The sequence below is a fragment of the Pungitius pungitius genome, chromosome 6 (genome assembly GCF_949316345.1).
Source record: "Pungitius pungitius chromosome 6, fPunPun2.1, whole genome shotgun sequence".
NCBI lineage: Eukaryota > Metazoa > Chordata > Actinopteri > Perciformes > Gasterosteidae > Pungitius > Pungitius pungitius.
In genome coordinates this window covers 5,526,128-5,543,895 of record NC_084905.1, presented here as the reverse complement: position 1 = coordinate 5,543,895, position 17,768 = coordinate 5,526,128, and the positions used below count along the sequence as shown (strand labels likewise).

Sequence of the window (17,768 nt, the reverse complement as noted above, 5' to 3'; positions counted from 1 at the left end):
CTTTTCCTCTTCTGACAGAGATCAGGATACCGGTGGCACTTTGTGTGTGCGTGTGTGTGTGTGTGTGTGTTGGCTGCCTGGTTGCAATCTCGTTGTAGCACAGGATGCAGAGGCCACGGCTCTCCCTCTATATTAAACCGTACGAGTGCAAGTGTGTAAGCGTGGCAGCAGCTCTGCAGTGCTGGGCCAGTGGGACCAGGCCCCTGCTTCGCTGGACTGGAAACCCTGTCTAGAGTCAGACAGGACAATAGAGTGAGCTCGTTGTCGAAATCAGCCTAAAGCAGCGTTGTCAAACCGGGGTTCGGGACCCGTGGTGAGCTGTGGGTTTGTTTCAGGAGGCTGATAAAGGAAGCCGACTCTTGTGCTTTCACTGGACTAATAATGTGCTGGAGATGGCATTACGGCCAATATTAGTTCTTTACTGTCTCTGTCTTTGATGAATACCTTCAGATACGTGTCTGCACCTTGTCAGTTCTGGTGCTCCAAATATTTGATTTGAGGAGTAGTATTGCCAGGTCTGACCCGTGGTGTCAGAGAGCCGGCGCCTCATCGTATTGAGGAACAGAAAAAGTTGAGTTGAGATTGTCTTGATGCAACAAAGAACACCGTTCACTGAACCAGTGTTCGGTCCGCGGTGTTTTCTCGGGGTTGCTGCAAGACACGGATGATGGATTTGTCAGATTTATCATTGCTCGTCCGTCTGCCAGTGGGTTCATCGGCTAATGACTAATCATTTAGACGAGTGTGTGTGTGTGTGTGTGTGTGTGTGTGTCTGGAAGCAGCCTCAGAAACTGAGGTGATTAAACAACGTTACCTGAACCTTTCATCCGCTCTGGACTGCCCGTTCATCTCTCAGTCTTATCCTTTGTGTGTCCCCCTGACACCCCCTCTCTTTCTCTAAATATCTATTTGTCTCTCATCCAAACACTCAACCTCCCTCACACCCCCCCCCCCGATCCCACTTTCTCTCTCTCTCCCCAGCTGCACAACATTAGCAGATGAGTGAATTAATAAACCCCCACACATACACACTCTCCGACGTGAACGCACACGCGCTCCAGAGCTGACAGGTAGACGGAGTGGGCGAGCGGCGTGCTGTCATTAGGTGGGAAACACCATGGCTCTCCATCATCGTGAGCTGTGTGCGCCGCTCGAGGGGAGACATCTCGTCGCTGTTGGCTGTCCGTGTACGGGTGGCACGGATGTTTACAAAATTGCGATTCTAAAAATGATTCTCTAGGACCCAGACGTGTGTGTGTGTGTGTGTCTGAGAGTGACAATGAATGTGTACAGACTACCTTTGAACACTTTGTATTAATAGTTGGGCAAGTAACACAAACCTCCAGTCATCATCTATGTCATGTGTGTGGTCACAGGACACGTGTGTGGGATCATGTATGTTCCTCTTTGCAGAAATCAGGGGGGGGGGGGGGGGTGTGGTTGAGAGAGCAGTGTTTGATATGTGACAGCTGATTAAGGAGAGGACTGAGGTGCAGACAGGAAGTCTCCATGGGCGTCAGGGTAGGTAGCACCGGGCGGGGGGTGGTCGCATGGCGGGCAGAGAGAGGGGAGAGGCGGGCGAGGGGAGTCAAGATACAGTGGTGACGCGTGAGGGTTGGCGGGAGGTAGATTGAGATGGAGAGGGAGCAGGGGGGTGCGAAATGATGATAGGGACCTTTCCGGCGGTGGCCTAGCGGGGAGCAAAGAAGGAGCTCTAGGAGTGAGCGGATGTCGTGGAGGTGGAAGAGGAGCAGGAAGGTGCAGCATCAGAGGAGGACGATGAGGAAATGGAAAACAAGGTGGAAAGGGAGAGAGAGGAATGTGGCACGGCACCCTGCCGCTTATCCTTGAACACTCTGAGGAGGTCCCTCCCTCCTTCTCATCTTACACACACACACACACACACACACACACACACACACACACACAAGGGCCCGACTGGCACACGAGGGTGCTGTTGCAATTAAACCGGCACAGCATGGAGCCCAGATTGAGAGGGAGACGGAGCGAAGGAGAGAGGACTCCACGCCGCATGAACACTACCCCTGGAAGAGAGAGATGGGGAGGGAGAGAGGAAGTGAGTGAGGTAGGGGCAGAGAGGGGGGGTGGGGTGGCAAAGTGGTGTGATGATGGGGGTAATGATGGAGAAAACATCGACAATATAGGCACTATGGTGGTTGGTATAGCAGTTACTGAAAAGCATTGCAAGCATACAGAAAATACATTTGTAGCAAAGGAGTACTTAGGTGTAGTTCACCCAATCATGGCAAAAGTACTAAAAATATATATATAGAAACGTTAATGGATTGTTCTTTCCTCATTGATGTGATACTCCTTCAGTGCTTGTCTCACTCGGTAAGATCCTCTTATCAGTGTGTGAGTGCCATCGCATCGTGCTCCAGCTCTTTTTCCCTGTTACTGTGACGCAGCGCTGTCACCTCTCCCGCTGTGATTGGTTCTTTAATTAGCTCCTAACAAGAGCCTCCAGGAAGCCGTTGTGCTGATTGGACGCCTTATCATTGGTAATTAGCTCAATTAAGTCAATAGGAGGGTCCTCAGCCCCGTTTCCTGGGGCCGCGCAGGTACTGCTCCCTACCCTGATTTCCTCAGCAGTGCATCGGCGGGTGTAATCACAGAACAGGACGCTTACGTTTCAGCTTCCTGTTTGATATCCGAGCCCGAGGAGCACGCTGACACACAAACACTTGTTTGTTCGGTGCACTGAATTCCCTGAGTTCCATGAAATTGTCTGATTTTGTTGTTTATTGGTGACATGGCTCATTTGTTTGTTTTTTGGTGTGTGTGTGTGTGTGTGTCTCTGTGGTGTCAGGTGTGATACGGCCCGCCATAGTTAAAAACACACATCTGGAGCATGGAGCGCCCTCTAACCAGATGTGCTCTAGTGAGACAAACACACTTTATGTTAAAATCATGGATTTTTCTTTGTTTCTGGTTAGAGGGGTGGTGTGTGTGTGTGTGTGTGTGTGTGTGTGTGTGTGTGTGTGTGTGTCCAGACGTCATCTGTGTCCGCCAGGTGTATTTGTACATAGGTTGACAGATGTTATTTTTATGTTGAGAGTGACAAAGGATAAAGACAACAATGGAATGACAATACATTGTACGGACACACACACACACACACACACTGCCAGAGTCATGAAGTCAGCATGAGATAATGTTTGGTCAAGCATGGTTGGATAGAGAAGCAATTAGTAAAAGCCATGCATGTACGTACGTGTGTTGAGAACTCCAGCTGTTGTGTACCGACAAATGAGTCTGTTATTTTTCATTGTGTGTGTGTGTGTGTCCATACGCATGCACTCCAGTAAATGCAAACAAGTGTTAATACGGTTTCACATGAGCCCATAATTGTTAACACCAACACACAACCCCGAGCAATAAGCACACAGATGTAGGACGTTGCGGCGCTCGGCCCCATTAGCTCCATGGCGTGACCTGATTGTGGGCCGTTCCTTGTGTTGTGTTGTTGTTGTTGGATTGTCTTGGAATACCAATTCATTTCTAACTGAGTATTGTTTTCAATGCAACGGAATAACTGTAAGCTGGAGGGCTCCTCAACTACAAGCTGTACGCTCTGAGCACCTCTCCATCCGGCTGGCAGAGTTGTGGCTTTTTTACTAGCAGCCTGCGCTAGCAGCTAGCTACAAGGAGACGGCCCCTTACAGTTTTGCCCGGTTAAGGTTAAGTTTGAGTCCCCCCCTATAGCCCCCCCTCCAGGTCAGATGCTGATCAAATATGGATATCAGAGACCATTTTCACAAACGCTCGACACGTGTTGCAAACTGCGATTCTGCTACGTTCAGTAAAATCCCCCCGAGGCGAAGCAGCTTCAGCAGAAAACAAGAAAGAATGTATTACCCCCGAAGCAAAACAAAGAAGTGCCGTCTCCAAATCTCTTACTTTTCATGAGAGGCAGAGGCATCCCTTTGTCGGAGGTGCGTGCATTCTTACCCCGCCCGACGGACGTATCGCAGGCCCGCCCGCAAAAACACGAGCGGTGTCGGATGCAATTAGCGATCGGCGGAGGGGCAGAGTGGGCGCCGCGTACCAAATGCCTGCGACTGCTTTTTACTGTCTCCCGTCTTTTCTTTTCATTGTTTTTCTGTGTCTGGCTGCGTGCGAGTGGGAGGGAAGAAGGGCTAAGCTGCGATTCCCAGCGGGGGCCTCTGCTCTGCATGGTGAACCTCTGAAGTAGAGCGGAGGACGCGTTAACGGAGCACTTGTCTACACGTGTGTGTGTGTGTGTGCGTGTAGTGCGTGTGCGTGTCGAGCTGAATGTTTGATCCATAGGCCGCTGTCAGGTAGCTTCTATCGGCTCTTCTTTGCTTTTTGGGCTTTTCCAAATGCTTAATAGAGATTCATGGGAGACATATTTTATGTCTTGTTTGCAGACAACACAGAAAAAAAACAAGTGGATGTTCATCAACCAAAGACACTCAATAACGCTGAGCTATAATCGTTTTTTGGTTACACATATGCGTTTCTTCCTTCGATCTATCAGCCGTGTGCATGTCCCCTGAATGTGTTTGTCTTCTTCTTTGAGTTGTTTTTTTGTTTTTGTCTCTTCCCGTTGTTACGTTGGTCTGCCTCTCCATCCATCTTTTGGGATTATCTTTATAAATCTGCACGCTGCGCACACACACACACACACTCACACTCACACTCTCCAGACACATGTATATTTGATTTCTGCTTCAGAATAATTAATAACTTTTTGTTCATTTATTTATCTGTTTGTTTTTGAAGCTGCCAGAAGTGAGCAGTGGGTTTATGTGTGTGAGAGAGAATAAAGAAGCTACTACGCCCATCGTTGGAGATCGCACATGTTGCTTACCTCCAGGTGGGCATCGTTAAGTTGTAATACACTTCTTTCTACAACTTTCTTCACTCGCAGTGAAGTCGCTGGCAGGAAATAAGCTCTTTGCAAGGTGCAGCCTTACACTCTTAATTACACTCACACGTTGGCCCTGGAGGCAAAAAGAAATGAAGAATAGTTGCATCAGATTACATTGCCGCTGAATCTCTCAAGGTCGCGCCGCCGGTCACGACTCGGAGCAGGAAACGGGGCACCGCTCGGTCCGCTGTTCACGAGATGCTTCCTGGATTCGCTCTCTTCACGCAGGCCCACGTGCTGGCAGCGCTACACAGTCCTAATGGCACTTGGACTGCAGCTCGCGTTGGGTAACACGAAGGCAGACTCCACGCTGTTTTTGGGCCTCTTTTGGAGCTCGCTCGGTTTTTCTCAAAGCAGTCATGTTTACAGCCAACAGGCATCCTCCGTCTCTCTTGCTCACCCACCCACCCACACACACACACACACACACTCGGGAGGTCTCTAGCCATGGTTGCAGGTATCTGGCAGGCTTTTCCACACATGACCTAGTAGTGATTTACCGTCTTCATTAGCATGCTACTTGTGTGTGTAGGCGATACAGTTGTGCTTTAGGGAGGGCTGCAGTTGGCTCGATGTGTGTCTTTGTGTTGAAGTTGAGTTGTTTTTTTTAAAGGGAGTTTTTGGGATCAATAAAACAAAATCTGGTTTCAGCCTCCCCTCACTTTTCTATTCATTTGTGCTTTGTACCGTGCTATTCTGATCTCTTCTGGCCTGATTGTTGTATTGTTTCTTTGACCGCAGCGTGGGTCAGTGTGTGTGTGTGTGTGTGTGTGTGTGTGTGTGAGAGAGATACAGCCAGGCTGGCTCGGTGGGGATGTATCTATCCAGGGCAGGAAGCGAGGACAGACAGCCCGGACCAAGGTCAATCCTACTGTGTGTGTGTGTGTGTGTCCACTTGTCCAGTACAGCTAAGGATGTGGCCAGCTTCCTCTCATTCTCTCTGTCTGGCTTTCTTTTTTTTTTTTACATCATCTGAGGGTTTGTTTCCGATATTGGGACACATGACTGAGAGGAGAAACTAATGCAGCCTGACCGCTTATATCACATCTGTATATCATCTGTATAAGCACAAAGAACTACCTACCTAGGAACTTAATCACTTGCTGCTTATGGCTGCTTATCTATTACTGTTTATTTTCCATTGTGAAATGGGTATTCTGGGGTTTAAGACTTTTGGTCGGTCAAAATAAATGAATAATGAAATGATTATCTGATTACATTATTTACATTATTCTAGCGAGACATAGACAGCATTATAAGGCCTATTTTGTGTTTACCAATGCGTCAATTTCACCGTCCTCCCCCCTCTCTCTTGGTCTCTCCACACATCGCCCTGCCTCTCTCCCTCCCTTTTTGTCTCTCTCCCTATATGTCTCTCTCAGTCTCAGTCTGTCTGTCCCTCTCTTTCTCCGGGTTTCTCTCTGGGTCCAGATGGGCAGTTTGCAGGTTAACTGGTGCAGCTGGAGCTGCAATATTAGCATCCTGCTGTGAGCTCTTATTGGCTCTGCTCCTCTCCTCCTTCCTGCTCCCTCCTTCTCCCCTCTTCCTCTGTTAGTCTCAGAGTTTTGTTTTTCCCAAAACGGCCAAAAAAGATGCCATTTTGACCCCAGCCATTTGTGTTTACATGATTTTATTTTTGAGAGTAATCTCCTTTGGGTTCAGATAGGTAGCTTGTATTCATATTTTCTAGAAATTTTGATTTCATTATTTGTTTTTTCAACTTCCATTCAGGGCCATTTATCATAATTATAAATCTGTGGTTGTGACTGATTTTATTTGTAATTCTAAAGTGTTTAAGGAGTATAAATATTGACGGCCTATCAAAGAGTAAGGAAACCTGTTTTAGCTGCTTTATTACATGTGCTTGCACATGACATCGTGGGCTTTTGGGGTAGGTCTCACAGTTTGGAGAAGAGAAAACTAAGCACGTCTCTCAGGCCTTTCTTTTAGGTTAGTGTGTATGGGGGGGGGGGGGGGGGGGGGGGCTAATGTTGTTGTGGAATGAAGATTGGCTTTTTAGTGGTATTTGGGAGATGCAGCAGGGAGAAGCCTGCTAGCTTCCCTCTGACTCCTCCTGGGAGCAAAGATTAAAGACTCTCAAATGTGTACACACACAGACACACACCTACATCCACAGCAGTAAACAGCAGGATAGGATTAGAAAAAGCTAGGCAAACACACACACACACATATCTGTTAGATTAAGCACCAAAAACAAACGATTAGTGAATCTTAATCAACCCAATGCAGCTTGGGTTTCCCTCCCTAACTTTGTGCGTCAGTCTGTCCCCTCTCAACACATGCCTCACACACCCTGATTAGAATAATTACACGTAAAATGTTAGCAATGTAAATAGCAGTTGTAATTTATCCTTTCAGAGCGAGGGAGAGACGGTCAGAGGTGACCGTTTCTCCGTCACCTTGACAACTAGATCAGAGTCTTGATTACGGTTGCCGTGGTGATCAGCCCTGGAAATGGACTTGCTTGCTAACCTGGATGGACGGGTGTTTTTGTGTGTGCGCGGGCTCGCAGGTTTCATCCACCTCTCACTTAAATTTGACTTTTGCCACTCAAGTTGGATATCCAGTCGGAGAAATGTCCATTTTACAAATCACTCAAGTACTAGTATACGTGCTTCAAGCCTTCTCAACGAGCCCACATGAGATGCACCTTGCAGCATTAAATACCTATAATCAATTAGGGCAGTGGTTCCCAAAACGGGGGGTTGTAATTTAAACGTGGCGGTGCACTTTTCGACTGCGTAGCTTTACTTGCCTTTACAGTAGTGGCATAAAGCACTGACCAATTGCATTCGAGTTAAATCATCCCACGTGATACCACTCGACCAATCGAGTCTTTGCATTCCAGGCAGGACGATGATATTGACAGACGAGTTAGCTGCAAATTCCAAATGAAAAGATGGTAGAAAGACAAGAAAGATTGCAAAATTTGAGACGGAGAAAGCGAGAGAAAGGAACAGGTGATAAAAATGAGGAACAAATGGAGCTCTCCAAAAAGAGAAAAGTGGACAGCGAAAGTAGAGCATTTAATCCATAATAGACGGACTGGTTTCTGTTCATACTTCCCACTGCAGCATTAAACCAGTGCCTCATATGTTCAGAACCCGTTGAAACACCATCATGAGGTTCAATGAGCTCCTCAACGTGAGGAGGAGAACTGCCTGATGCATTCAGGTACAAGTTTAAAGTCCTGGCAGGAAAAACTTGATCTTATTTCTCCCACTTACCAAATAAGTGGGAGATAGGAAATATATATTCTTTTAAACTGTTCCATTTTTATAATGTATTTAATATTTTTAATTTGCTTAGACTATCAAGTCCAAATGTGAAGCAGAAAAAGGTTATCTTCTTTATTTTATTTTTTCTGAATTGGCGCTTTATTTGAACACGCCGAATTTTTTTGAAATGCAGCCCTACTTTTATTTAGTTAACTGAGAGAACATTATTTACATTTCCAGTCACACATATGTTCAGTTCTTTGTCCATTTGTCAAAGGAGTTTTAGAATCATACTGAATTAATTTCATTTGTTATTCGTGTATTGATTACATGCAGATGTTGCGACTCTATTCCTCTATTTATTCACCAGTAGTCACATTATGATCTTCTGGACCTCTGCTTCTATAGATTTCTCTAACTGGACCTCTTTTAGTTGAAGACCTCTGACGTAGGGGAATGGAGGGACTGTGGAAATGGCAGTAGGATGAGGAGTTAAAACAAATTGCAGAGAGTGGAGGCAAAGAGGGAATGGACAGCCAGAGAGAGAGAGAGAGAGAGAGGTACTTCAGTTTTAAATGTTATCCCAGGGAGTGGTAAGCTTTTGTGTGTGTTAGTGTGTGTCCGCCTGTCTGTCTTTCTGTGTGTCCTTGTTTGTGTGTGTTGATGGTTTATTCACACAGTGATTAGGCTTATTCCCTACTGGCCACTTTCAAGCTTTCAATTAAGATTCTCAACACAAATATACTCTGCATTTATTACTCTCATCCCTGCTAACGAGCTAAAAGGAGGTGTGTGTGTGTGTTTTTACAGCTTTCCTCGTGCTTACTGGGGGAAACGGCAATTCCCCGTTTTCCTCTGAAACTCCTGAGCGATGGTTCCAAGGCCAGAGCGATGATGTGTGCACATCTCCTGTTTGAATATTAATTAATGTCTCATTATGCATGATAGTGCCAGACTTGCATGTCGGCCACTCGTTATGGATCAGGGCCTCTTCAAATGACTCGGATGTTTTTTATGCGAATATGAATCCATAAGCACCAAGTTGTGTGGTTTTAAACAAGGGTTAGAGGGAATGTTTCTGTCTTCTACAGGACAGAGGACAGAGCTTCCCACTGATATGTAATCTGACTACACACATGCACTTTTTCTCTAGGCAAACATGCTCAATTTGTGCTTCCCTCCATTGTACACACAAACTGCTCATCGCCATATGCTGCCCTCGCCGAACCAATGGTGGAGGGAGAGAGCGCGACCCCGCTGAAATGATTCACTACAGCACATGGACGGATGTGCAAACATGGGAAGTAGCCGCTGTCGAAAGGAGTCCAACGAGTGCTGGAGAGCGGCTTCTAGAGCGCTCGTGATGTGCAGCGTTTCTCTGCTCGGCGGCGGCCGATTCCGACGTGTTCCAAATATTTTGTTACCACAAGGTGTGAACTTTGATCTGTCATCCCTCCTTTCACAAAGTGCGGTGCTGTGTGTGTTACTGGGACAGCGCTACGTCTCTTTGTAGGTGAGAGACTTCAGTGATGCCCCTTTACGGCCGCACAAAGAGCCGCGACACGCCAAGGCGCTTTGCAGTTTTAAGTTTCACACTGGCAATGAGGGCTCCGTGTCGACTGCCGATTAACCTCTGACAGCCCACGGAAACCCAATGAGTCAAAGCGACCGGGGCCGCCTGTCTTTGTCCAACTACGTGTACGGCACATGAAGAAATGAAACATGAACATTTACCACACAAAGAGAGTGACAGAGAGATATGAGCAAGATGGAAGATGAGTGGAGGGAGGATGTGTGGGTGTTGGGTACTCGCGGGACCACAGCACTGCAGCATTCTTTCTCTCCCTCTCTCCGTGTGTGTGTGTGTGTGTGTGTGTGTGTGTGTGTGTGTGTGTGTGTGTGTGTGTGTGTGTGTGTGTGTGTGTGTGTGTGTGTGTGTGTGTGTGTGTGTGTGTGTGTGTGTGTGAGAGAGGGTGAGTAAAGGTGGGGGCACTCTTGGGACCCCTCCAGCACTGCAGCAGGTTGTGTGCGTGTGCATGAGTGTGTGTGTTTGTCTATTCTCCAGCCCCCACACTACCAATGGGTCATCTCACTCCCCCCGCCACACACACCCCCTCGCGCATCAACCCTCCCCACCCCTGGTTGCCATGGAAACACACCTTGAGCAAGCCCCCCAGAGAGGTGCATACTCCTCCTCCTTCCGTCCACTGCTCTCTTCTTTGCTGCACTCTTTCGTTCTCCCGACGCCTCTGTTGCTCTCCCCCCGTCCGACACATCACCCCTCGCTCTGCCTGCGGTCCTCTCTCTCTCTCTCTCTCGCCCTACCTTTCCCTTGTTGTATTCACCATCAATCGCTTGGCTTGGTTTACGGCCTCCTTGTCACATGGGACCACACAAACACACATACTCACACACACACTTTCTACCGCTCTTTTCACGAGAACACGCGTGATGGGGTTGACATGAGCGGGTAAGAGCAGTAATGGGGCCCCCGCAGCAGCCCGTACACAGGCACGCGGTGAAAAAGGAAGGGTGAGAGATTGGGGCTTGTGGGGGGGCCAGGCACCCGAAGGAATAACCCTGTGTGTGTGTGTGTGTGTGCATATTAGTGTGACAGGGATGATGCCACCTGGTCCCTCTTCTCTGGTCAATTAGCAGAGAGAGAAAGGGGGGTAACGGGAGCGAATGAGACGGAGCTATAGCATGAGTCATGTGTGTGTGTGTGAGAGAGAGACAGTATTGTTAGTGGAATTGTAATGATGACCGCGGTATGGACCCATCTCTATCTGTGTGTCCCCCCTTCTTACCCTCTGTCCATTCACAAACATAACATTCCACCCTGTCCTCACATTGTCTCGTCTTTTCCTCTCATATCTTCTCTCTCAGAGGGGAAACCTAATCTGTTATTCAACAGATGCACAGCAGCAACTCACACTTACCTCTGTGTGTGTGTGTGTGTGTGTGTGTGTGTGTGTGTGTGTGTGTGTGTGTGTGTGTGTGTGTGTGTGTGTGTGTGGCAGCTTGATTTTTGGGGCCAGTTACTCTTTAAAAAGCCATCTCTCTCTCTCTCTCGTTCTGTCTGCCTCGCTTTTTGATCTGATGTTTAAATGGTGCCACTTGTTTGCACTACAAGAAATGTTATTTCTTGCAAGAATTTCAAATGGTGAGCATCAATTTGAATACTAATCTACCTTGGTCAGGTTGACCTGTCCGTCACAATGCCTCATTTTATTGCGTTGGAGTGCTTTAAAAAGTTCATTTCTGTTCTTTGTTAACAAACTCTGAGTCCTAACCTTCACCCTGCCTCTCTCTCTCTCTCTCTCTCTCTCATCCCTCTCTCCCCTGTGTTCTCTGTCCCAGCATAGGGCCCCCACGGCTTGTGTGTGTGTGTGTGTGGGGGGTGGTGTGTGGGTGTGTGTGTGTGCGTGCTTGCGCGTGTGTGTGAGCTCGTGCTCATGCGGGTGGATCAAATGCACTCTGTGAGACAAAGCGTAACGGCAGGATGCTACGACTCTGTCATCTCACTATGGGTCGCACACACACGGACTGGGTCTCAGAGGGGGACAGCATACAGAGACCGTGGTCGTCCCCCCCCCCCCCCCCCCCCCCACACACACACACACACACACACACACACACACACACACAGATCAAAACATTGTATTTGTCAGAAAAGTCTTTCATGGGACACACACACACAGAGGCGTTGGAGGCCTCTCCCCATGCCCCCGTTCTGGACAGCCCAATTATCTCTCTGTTTTCCATTAAATTCTCTCTCTCTCTTTCTCTCTTTGTCTCTGTCTTACTCTGTCCCACTCTCACTGTAGTTTTTTCTCTTTTCATCAGGTGTGTAGAGATATCTACAGAAACATTTAATAGAGATGATGCATCTGACATCATTTTGACATACGAACGAGCCAAGCATACAAACCTGTCCTGATGGCGTCGGTGTGATTATGGATTACTGTGGTTGTAAGGTGTAGAATTTGCTTCAATAGAAGCCAGTCGCGCCTCGCCATATGTGTGCAGTTAGACATTTTTGCCTTTCATAATTGCACGCAGAGTGCCTCAGTAACTACAGCGGAATGTCTCTGTCTAAAATAGCAAACTGTGGGTAATAGGCACATCGCTGTGTACATACAAAGGTTAGCCGATCTTTGACCACTCCCTCTGATCCTGGTGGCGTGGGAGAGTGCGAGGCAACTTGTGAGTGGAGCGTTACATCTACTGTGGGCAGAGACCTTTAAAGGTGCCGCTGCAGAGACCCCCGACACACACACACACACACAGACATACGAACACTGGGATCACTGAAGCGTGGACGCGAAACTTTCTTATTGCTTTCTTATTGTTTGGGTGAAACAACCGCAAATTCAGTGTTATAAGTATATAAGTATACTTTTGCCAAGACAAGACAACGCTTGGACGATCATTAGAATATGAAACCTGACAATTAAGTAACCTGGTAGTGCTGCCCTCCCCCCACCCCACACTCCTCCCCCCCCCCCCCCCCCTCTCTCTCTCTCTCTCCATGTGACCCTCTCCTGCTGCTTCAATCTCCTAGTAAATGATAATGAACCTCTATCTGTCTCAGTGTGAACCGGACACACTGGCGCCCCACACAACCTAGCAGCCTTTGAGGTTTGCTTGTCTGTGTGTGTGTGGACAGGGGATGTTTTGGGCTGGTACCGTGGATCACATCAACACATGTGGCACCAAGCGCACACACACATACACACACTGCCCCACAGCTTTGGAGACGGGATTAGGACACCCTTGTGTCGGCCTTTGAGGCAATGAGAGATACCAATCTGTGTGTGTGTGTGTGTGTCTGTGTGTGTCTATAAGTCAGTATGGGTGTCATGGATGTATGATTGAAGACGTTATTAACCCCACGATCCCCTGCAGCTCGGCAGCTGAAATACTGCAGAATGTGTGTGTGCGTTTGTGTATGTTTGTGTGAAGACACCATCTGATGTCTCCGGGCTCTACAGTCCTGTGGCGGGCATCTGTGTGTGTGTGTGCGCGCGGGTCCACATAGTGTGTGTACGTGTGATTGGGGTATTGGTCCTGCATGGTACAACGGTGATAAGGACAACTAGCAGGGGACCTGATCAACAAGGGTGTGTGTGTGTATGTGTGTGTGTGTGTGTTTATGATGCCAACTTTTCATCGGGTCTCTCACAGTTGGGAGCTGTGATGTCAATGACACCTTCTTAAAATAGACACACCGACACACACAAGCATTGGTAAAATCCAAGTGAGAACAACGAGGGAGGATGGGGGCTCGGGGACAGACTCAATGTGTGTTTCTGACAAAGACACACCTCAAGTGTATTGAACTGCTTCTGAATAAGAGAATATGGGAGGTGTGTCCACCTTAAAGAGAATGGTTCCATGGACAGAGAGACGTGGCAGGAGACATTCAGGGGCGTGAGCACAGTTTAGGTTAAGAGAGGTAACACGGGTTGAGGGGATTGTATCGAAGCGCACACAAAAGAGTGATGGAGGGAGGAATGGGTGAGAAGGAAGATCCTCTACCATTAGTGGGGAAGGGGGGGGGGGGTTAACTAAAGGAGAGCATGCGGCACGGGCTGACAACTTACCTGATGAGCAGAACCTTAAAATCATAGTTTTTCTGATCAAATGAAAATGTCTTCCAATGACCTGAGATTACTTTTTTCATGTAGCTTTTTGGGGACAATTCAAGACAATTATGTCTATGAAATTTAAGTAATCATAATGACGTGAAAGAGTGATTGCAGCATCATTTCCATTGATAATTCAATTATTTCCGAAGGGTTTACATACACATTTATTTATTTTCCTGTCACATTGTGTGCCACAGTTTGAAGGCATCTGAACGTTTCTGCACTTAAATTGAATGCACTTAAATGTGGTCACATGTTCCTGTTTTCCGTGTCCCCTAACCCGGCCTACACATGCGTCTCTGTCTCCCATTTGCAGAGGAGGGCATCAATCACGAATGCAAGCTGTGTAACCAGATGTTTGATTCACCGGCCAAGCTGCTTTGCCACCTGATAGAGCACAGCTTTGAAGGCATGGGAGGTACCTTCAAGTGTCCCGTCTGCTTCACAGGTGAGCTACGTGCACACACACATGCCCACACACACACATACACACACACAAACCCCCGTCCCCCCTTTCACCGTCAAGGACAGTAGCACTGAAAGCCATTGCTCACTTGCATTTCAATATGGCCACAGAAACACAGTGATGCACCCGACAAGCGCAACAACCAGTTAGCACACATGAATTTACAAACCACACAGCATGGACACACACTTTAGTTCACTGTGAACACTTGTTATGATGCTTAGAGAACCCTTTCACAATACACCTTAAAAGTCGAGGTGCGTCCACTCTGCCGTAGGTTTACTGCGGTGGAGACCCCGTCGAAACAAGAGGAGGAAATAGTGGCACATAGTGGCAGTAGTGCAATGCTGCAAGGGTCAAACGGGTGAGGATCGATGGACGAGACCCACGCCATTCAGTCATTGTCCAGTGAAGATGCAATGATGAAAACAAAATAATTCACGTGGCGCGGATGCGCTGCATGTGTATCTGTTCCAACCACAGACTAATGTTAAGCCAAAGGTGTTGGCTATTAAAGCAAAACTACCACCGTCACACATCCTCTAGGCAGAAAAGTGTGCAAATGTCCATGCAATACTACCACCAAACATGCCAAATATGAAGTCACCTGTGTGTGTGAAATCCACTGGAGGAGCCTGTATGCTGGAAGACCAAATAAGGCCTGATGGATCGGCGTGTCGCACCAGAACCCACGACTGCACCTTCGCTCCGTCCCATCTCTAGACTCTCTTTACTCCCCATGCTCTCCCCCTGTTCCCTCCCTCTTGTCTTTCCTCACTCCCCCCCCCCCCCCTGGTTGTTGCGTTTGTCTTGTGTTGTGTGCCTCCCCCCCCTCCCCCAGGTACACAGCAACGCTTTAAACTTTAACTCTATTCCTTGGTGGCTTATGAATTAGTAAGATGGGCACCACTCCTATGGGGAGGCTTAATAATTCAACACATGCACACTCACAGTGGAAACCAAAAGTTTACTGAAACAAAGAGGGGAGAAAGAAAGAGGAAAAATGTAAGAGACAACAGTGAAGCGAAAGTTAAAAAGGGGGGGGGATAATTTATTGATAAATATCACAAGGTCTGCTGAGGATAGCTCTTCCAGGCTTCTCTATCGCAGGCTCTCACTCTTTTTCAGGCAGCCGGTACATTTGCTTCGCTTGTCCGCGTTTCATTTGTACTGAAAACTTATTTGTCATCCGCTGCCTTATTGAACAGTCCACTTGTAAATCAGCAGATTGGATCTTCAGAAGCAGCTGGATTGATGGCAATGAATCGTGTAGTAAAAAGCTGCACTGAAACCTGCACACCTTCAATTCCCTTTCACCCACAGACCAGAGATCCGTGTACCCCAAAGCTTTTCATGTTCAATGTCATCGCACAATTTAAAAACAAAAATACATGACACAATCTAGACTTTGACTCCATATACCATTCTAGGGACTGAATGTGTTGTACATCTTTTGCATTGTTCATTCTGTACACATGACATCCATTGCAGTCTGTCCATCCCGGGAGAGGGATCCCTCCTCTGACGTTCTCCCTAAGGTTTCTTCCTTTTTTCCGCATGGAAGAATTTTTCATTTTTTTTTAGTTTTTACTCTGCCGATGTGAGGGTTTCGGGGCAGAGGATGTTGCATGTGTACAGACTGTAAAGCCCTCTGAGGCAAATTTTGAAAAAACTGAATATGCCGGTGTTGCTGCCTTAACAGCACTCAGACGTCCCCTCCAGTGGTATAAAGCCTTGGCCTATTGACTAATGAACCCCGTGTAACGTGTCGCCGTATGTGTGTTCCTCTTCCAGTGTTTGTGCAGGCCAACAAGCTCCAGCAGCACATTTTTGCCGTCCACGGCCAGGAAGACAAGATCTACGACTGCTCCCAGTGTCCGCAGAAGTTCTTCTTTCAGACAGAACTACAGGTAACACTGACTCTGTGTTGGTCTGTCTGTGTGTGTGTGTGTGTGTCTGTGTGTGTGTGTGCTTAGTCCTTCTCTGGCAAGAAGACAAGCTCATGCGGTAGTACGTAGGCTGTGTGTCCAAGGAGACTCACTGTAGAAGTCCAGTAAAACCCCCTCGGCCCTCCCTCCTTAGCTCCCAGCTACTGTAATACTGTAATATTGGCCGTTACCTTGTGGTCAAAAACTAAATCAGATCCACCTCAAACGATCTAGGTCTGATCTAGGTCCGCTGATTATTCTCTGGTGTCAATATCTTAATATCTGACTGGTAACTTACTAACTACAGTTGGCTAAATGTGAGAAACCAGGATCTAGACTACACATTCCTTCATAGTGTCCCTATGCCCCCAATGCTGAGAGGCCTGGACCTAAGTGAACAGCGTATCTGAATACCTTAAGTTTCATTCACACACACATACAGCAGCCAGCAATATCAGAGCCTCATGAATTGTAGAGTGACAAAAAGTGTGCTGTTCTGGACTGGAGCTTAAAAAGAAGAGGGGTCGGTGTGGAGGCTGAGGATATAACGAGAAGACAACAACAGAAAATGAAAAGTGAACCCCCCCCCCCCCACACACACACACACACACACACACACACACACGCACACTGAAGTGGCAGTGATGCAGAGAGGGAGGTGGTGGGCATATGGCCCGCCAGTCCATTTAACAGCAGGGTGACTGCTGGATCCTGTCGGTCAATGTCCACACACAGGCAGCGCACACACACACACACACACACACTCACACACACACTTATAGAAACTTATAGAAAGACGTAGCAGATTAACCTCTATTCAAATAAAATGAACAACAAAGGGAATTAAGTTTATATTAAAATACTTTTTTTTAAATAAAGTAATTAAAGTAAATAAAAATTGTGACTGAATAATTTTAATAATCTTTAGTGACATTATAATGCAATACTGACAGTGTTTACGTGATAAAATGTGATCATCTTATTTGTTTGTTGAACCAAATGTAAATCACTTCTATCTGACTGCAGTAAAGAAGGAAATGAATAGTTCAATCATGTAAATGAATGTAAATTCATGATGACCTGTTGGTTAACACAAGCAGTGTTCTCTTTACATACCTCAGCATCAACCTATAGAGTCAGTTAAAGCGCTTGGTTCACTCACGGTAGAGTTTTTCTCCCCACACATGAACTCGGCTGCTTTGCTCGGGTCAGATGAGTTTTCATTCCAGCTCACTTCAACTTCCTTTCTCCCCCCAGCTCCTTGTACTTCCTCCTCTTTGGCTGCTGCGCTCTGGCTATATCCATCTTGTTACACTCTGGTCGTGGCCCGTGTGTGTGCGTTTGTGTGTGTGTGTGTGAAAACTTCCAGCCCGAGCCCGACCTGCCACAGCTCCATTGCCTCGTGGGAGGGCTCTCTAAGTGGGCTAAACACAAAGGCTGACTTGGGGAGATGGAGAGCTACAACCTCTGAGAGTTAATACCACTGCTCGCTGTGTGTGTGTGTGTGTGTGTGTGAAAGTGGAATGGGGTAATTTGTGTTTGTTTTAATGAGGTACCGATAGATGAGGA

General features: G+C 47.3%; 2 protein-coding genes across 4 annotated transcripts in view; both read left to right on the top strand.

The window, feature by feature from the left end:
- LOC119195886 (histone H2AX) overlaps positions 1–17,768 on the top strand; it is a 545,468-nt gene that overhangs the window by 126,536 nt on the left and 401,164 nt on the right. The window lies entirely within an intron of this gene.
- znf423 (zinc finger protein 423) overlaps positions 1–17,768 on the top strand; it is a 103,137-nt gene that overhangs the window by 73,553 nt on the left and 11,816 nt on the right. For all 3 annotated transcript variants that reach the window (XM_062562741.1, XM_037451135.2, XM_037451133.2), the window contains 2 exons: positions 14,122–14,253; positions 16,066–16,181. In XM_062562741.1, coding sequence (XP_062418725.1) covers positions 14,122–14,253; positions 16,066–16,181 — 248 coding nt within the window. The remainder of the gene's footprint in view (positions 1–14,121; positions 14,254–16,065; positions 16,182–17,768) is intronic.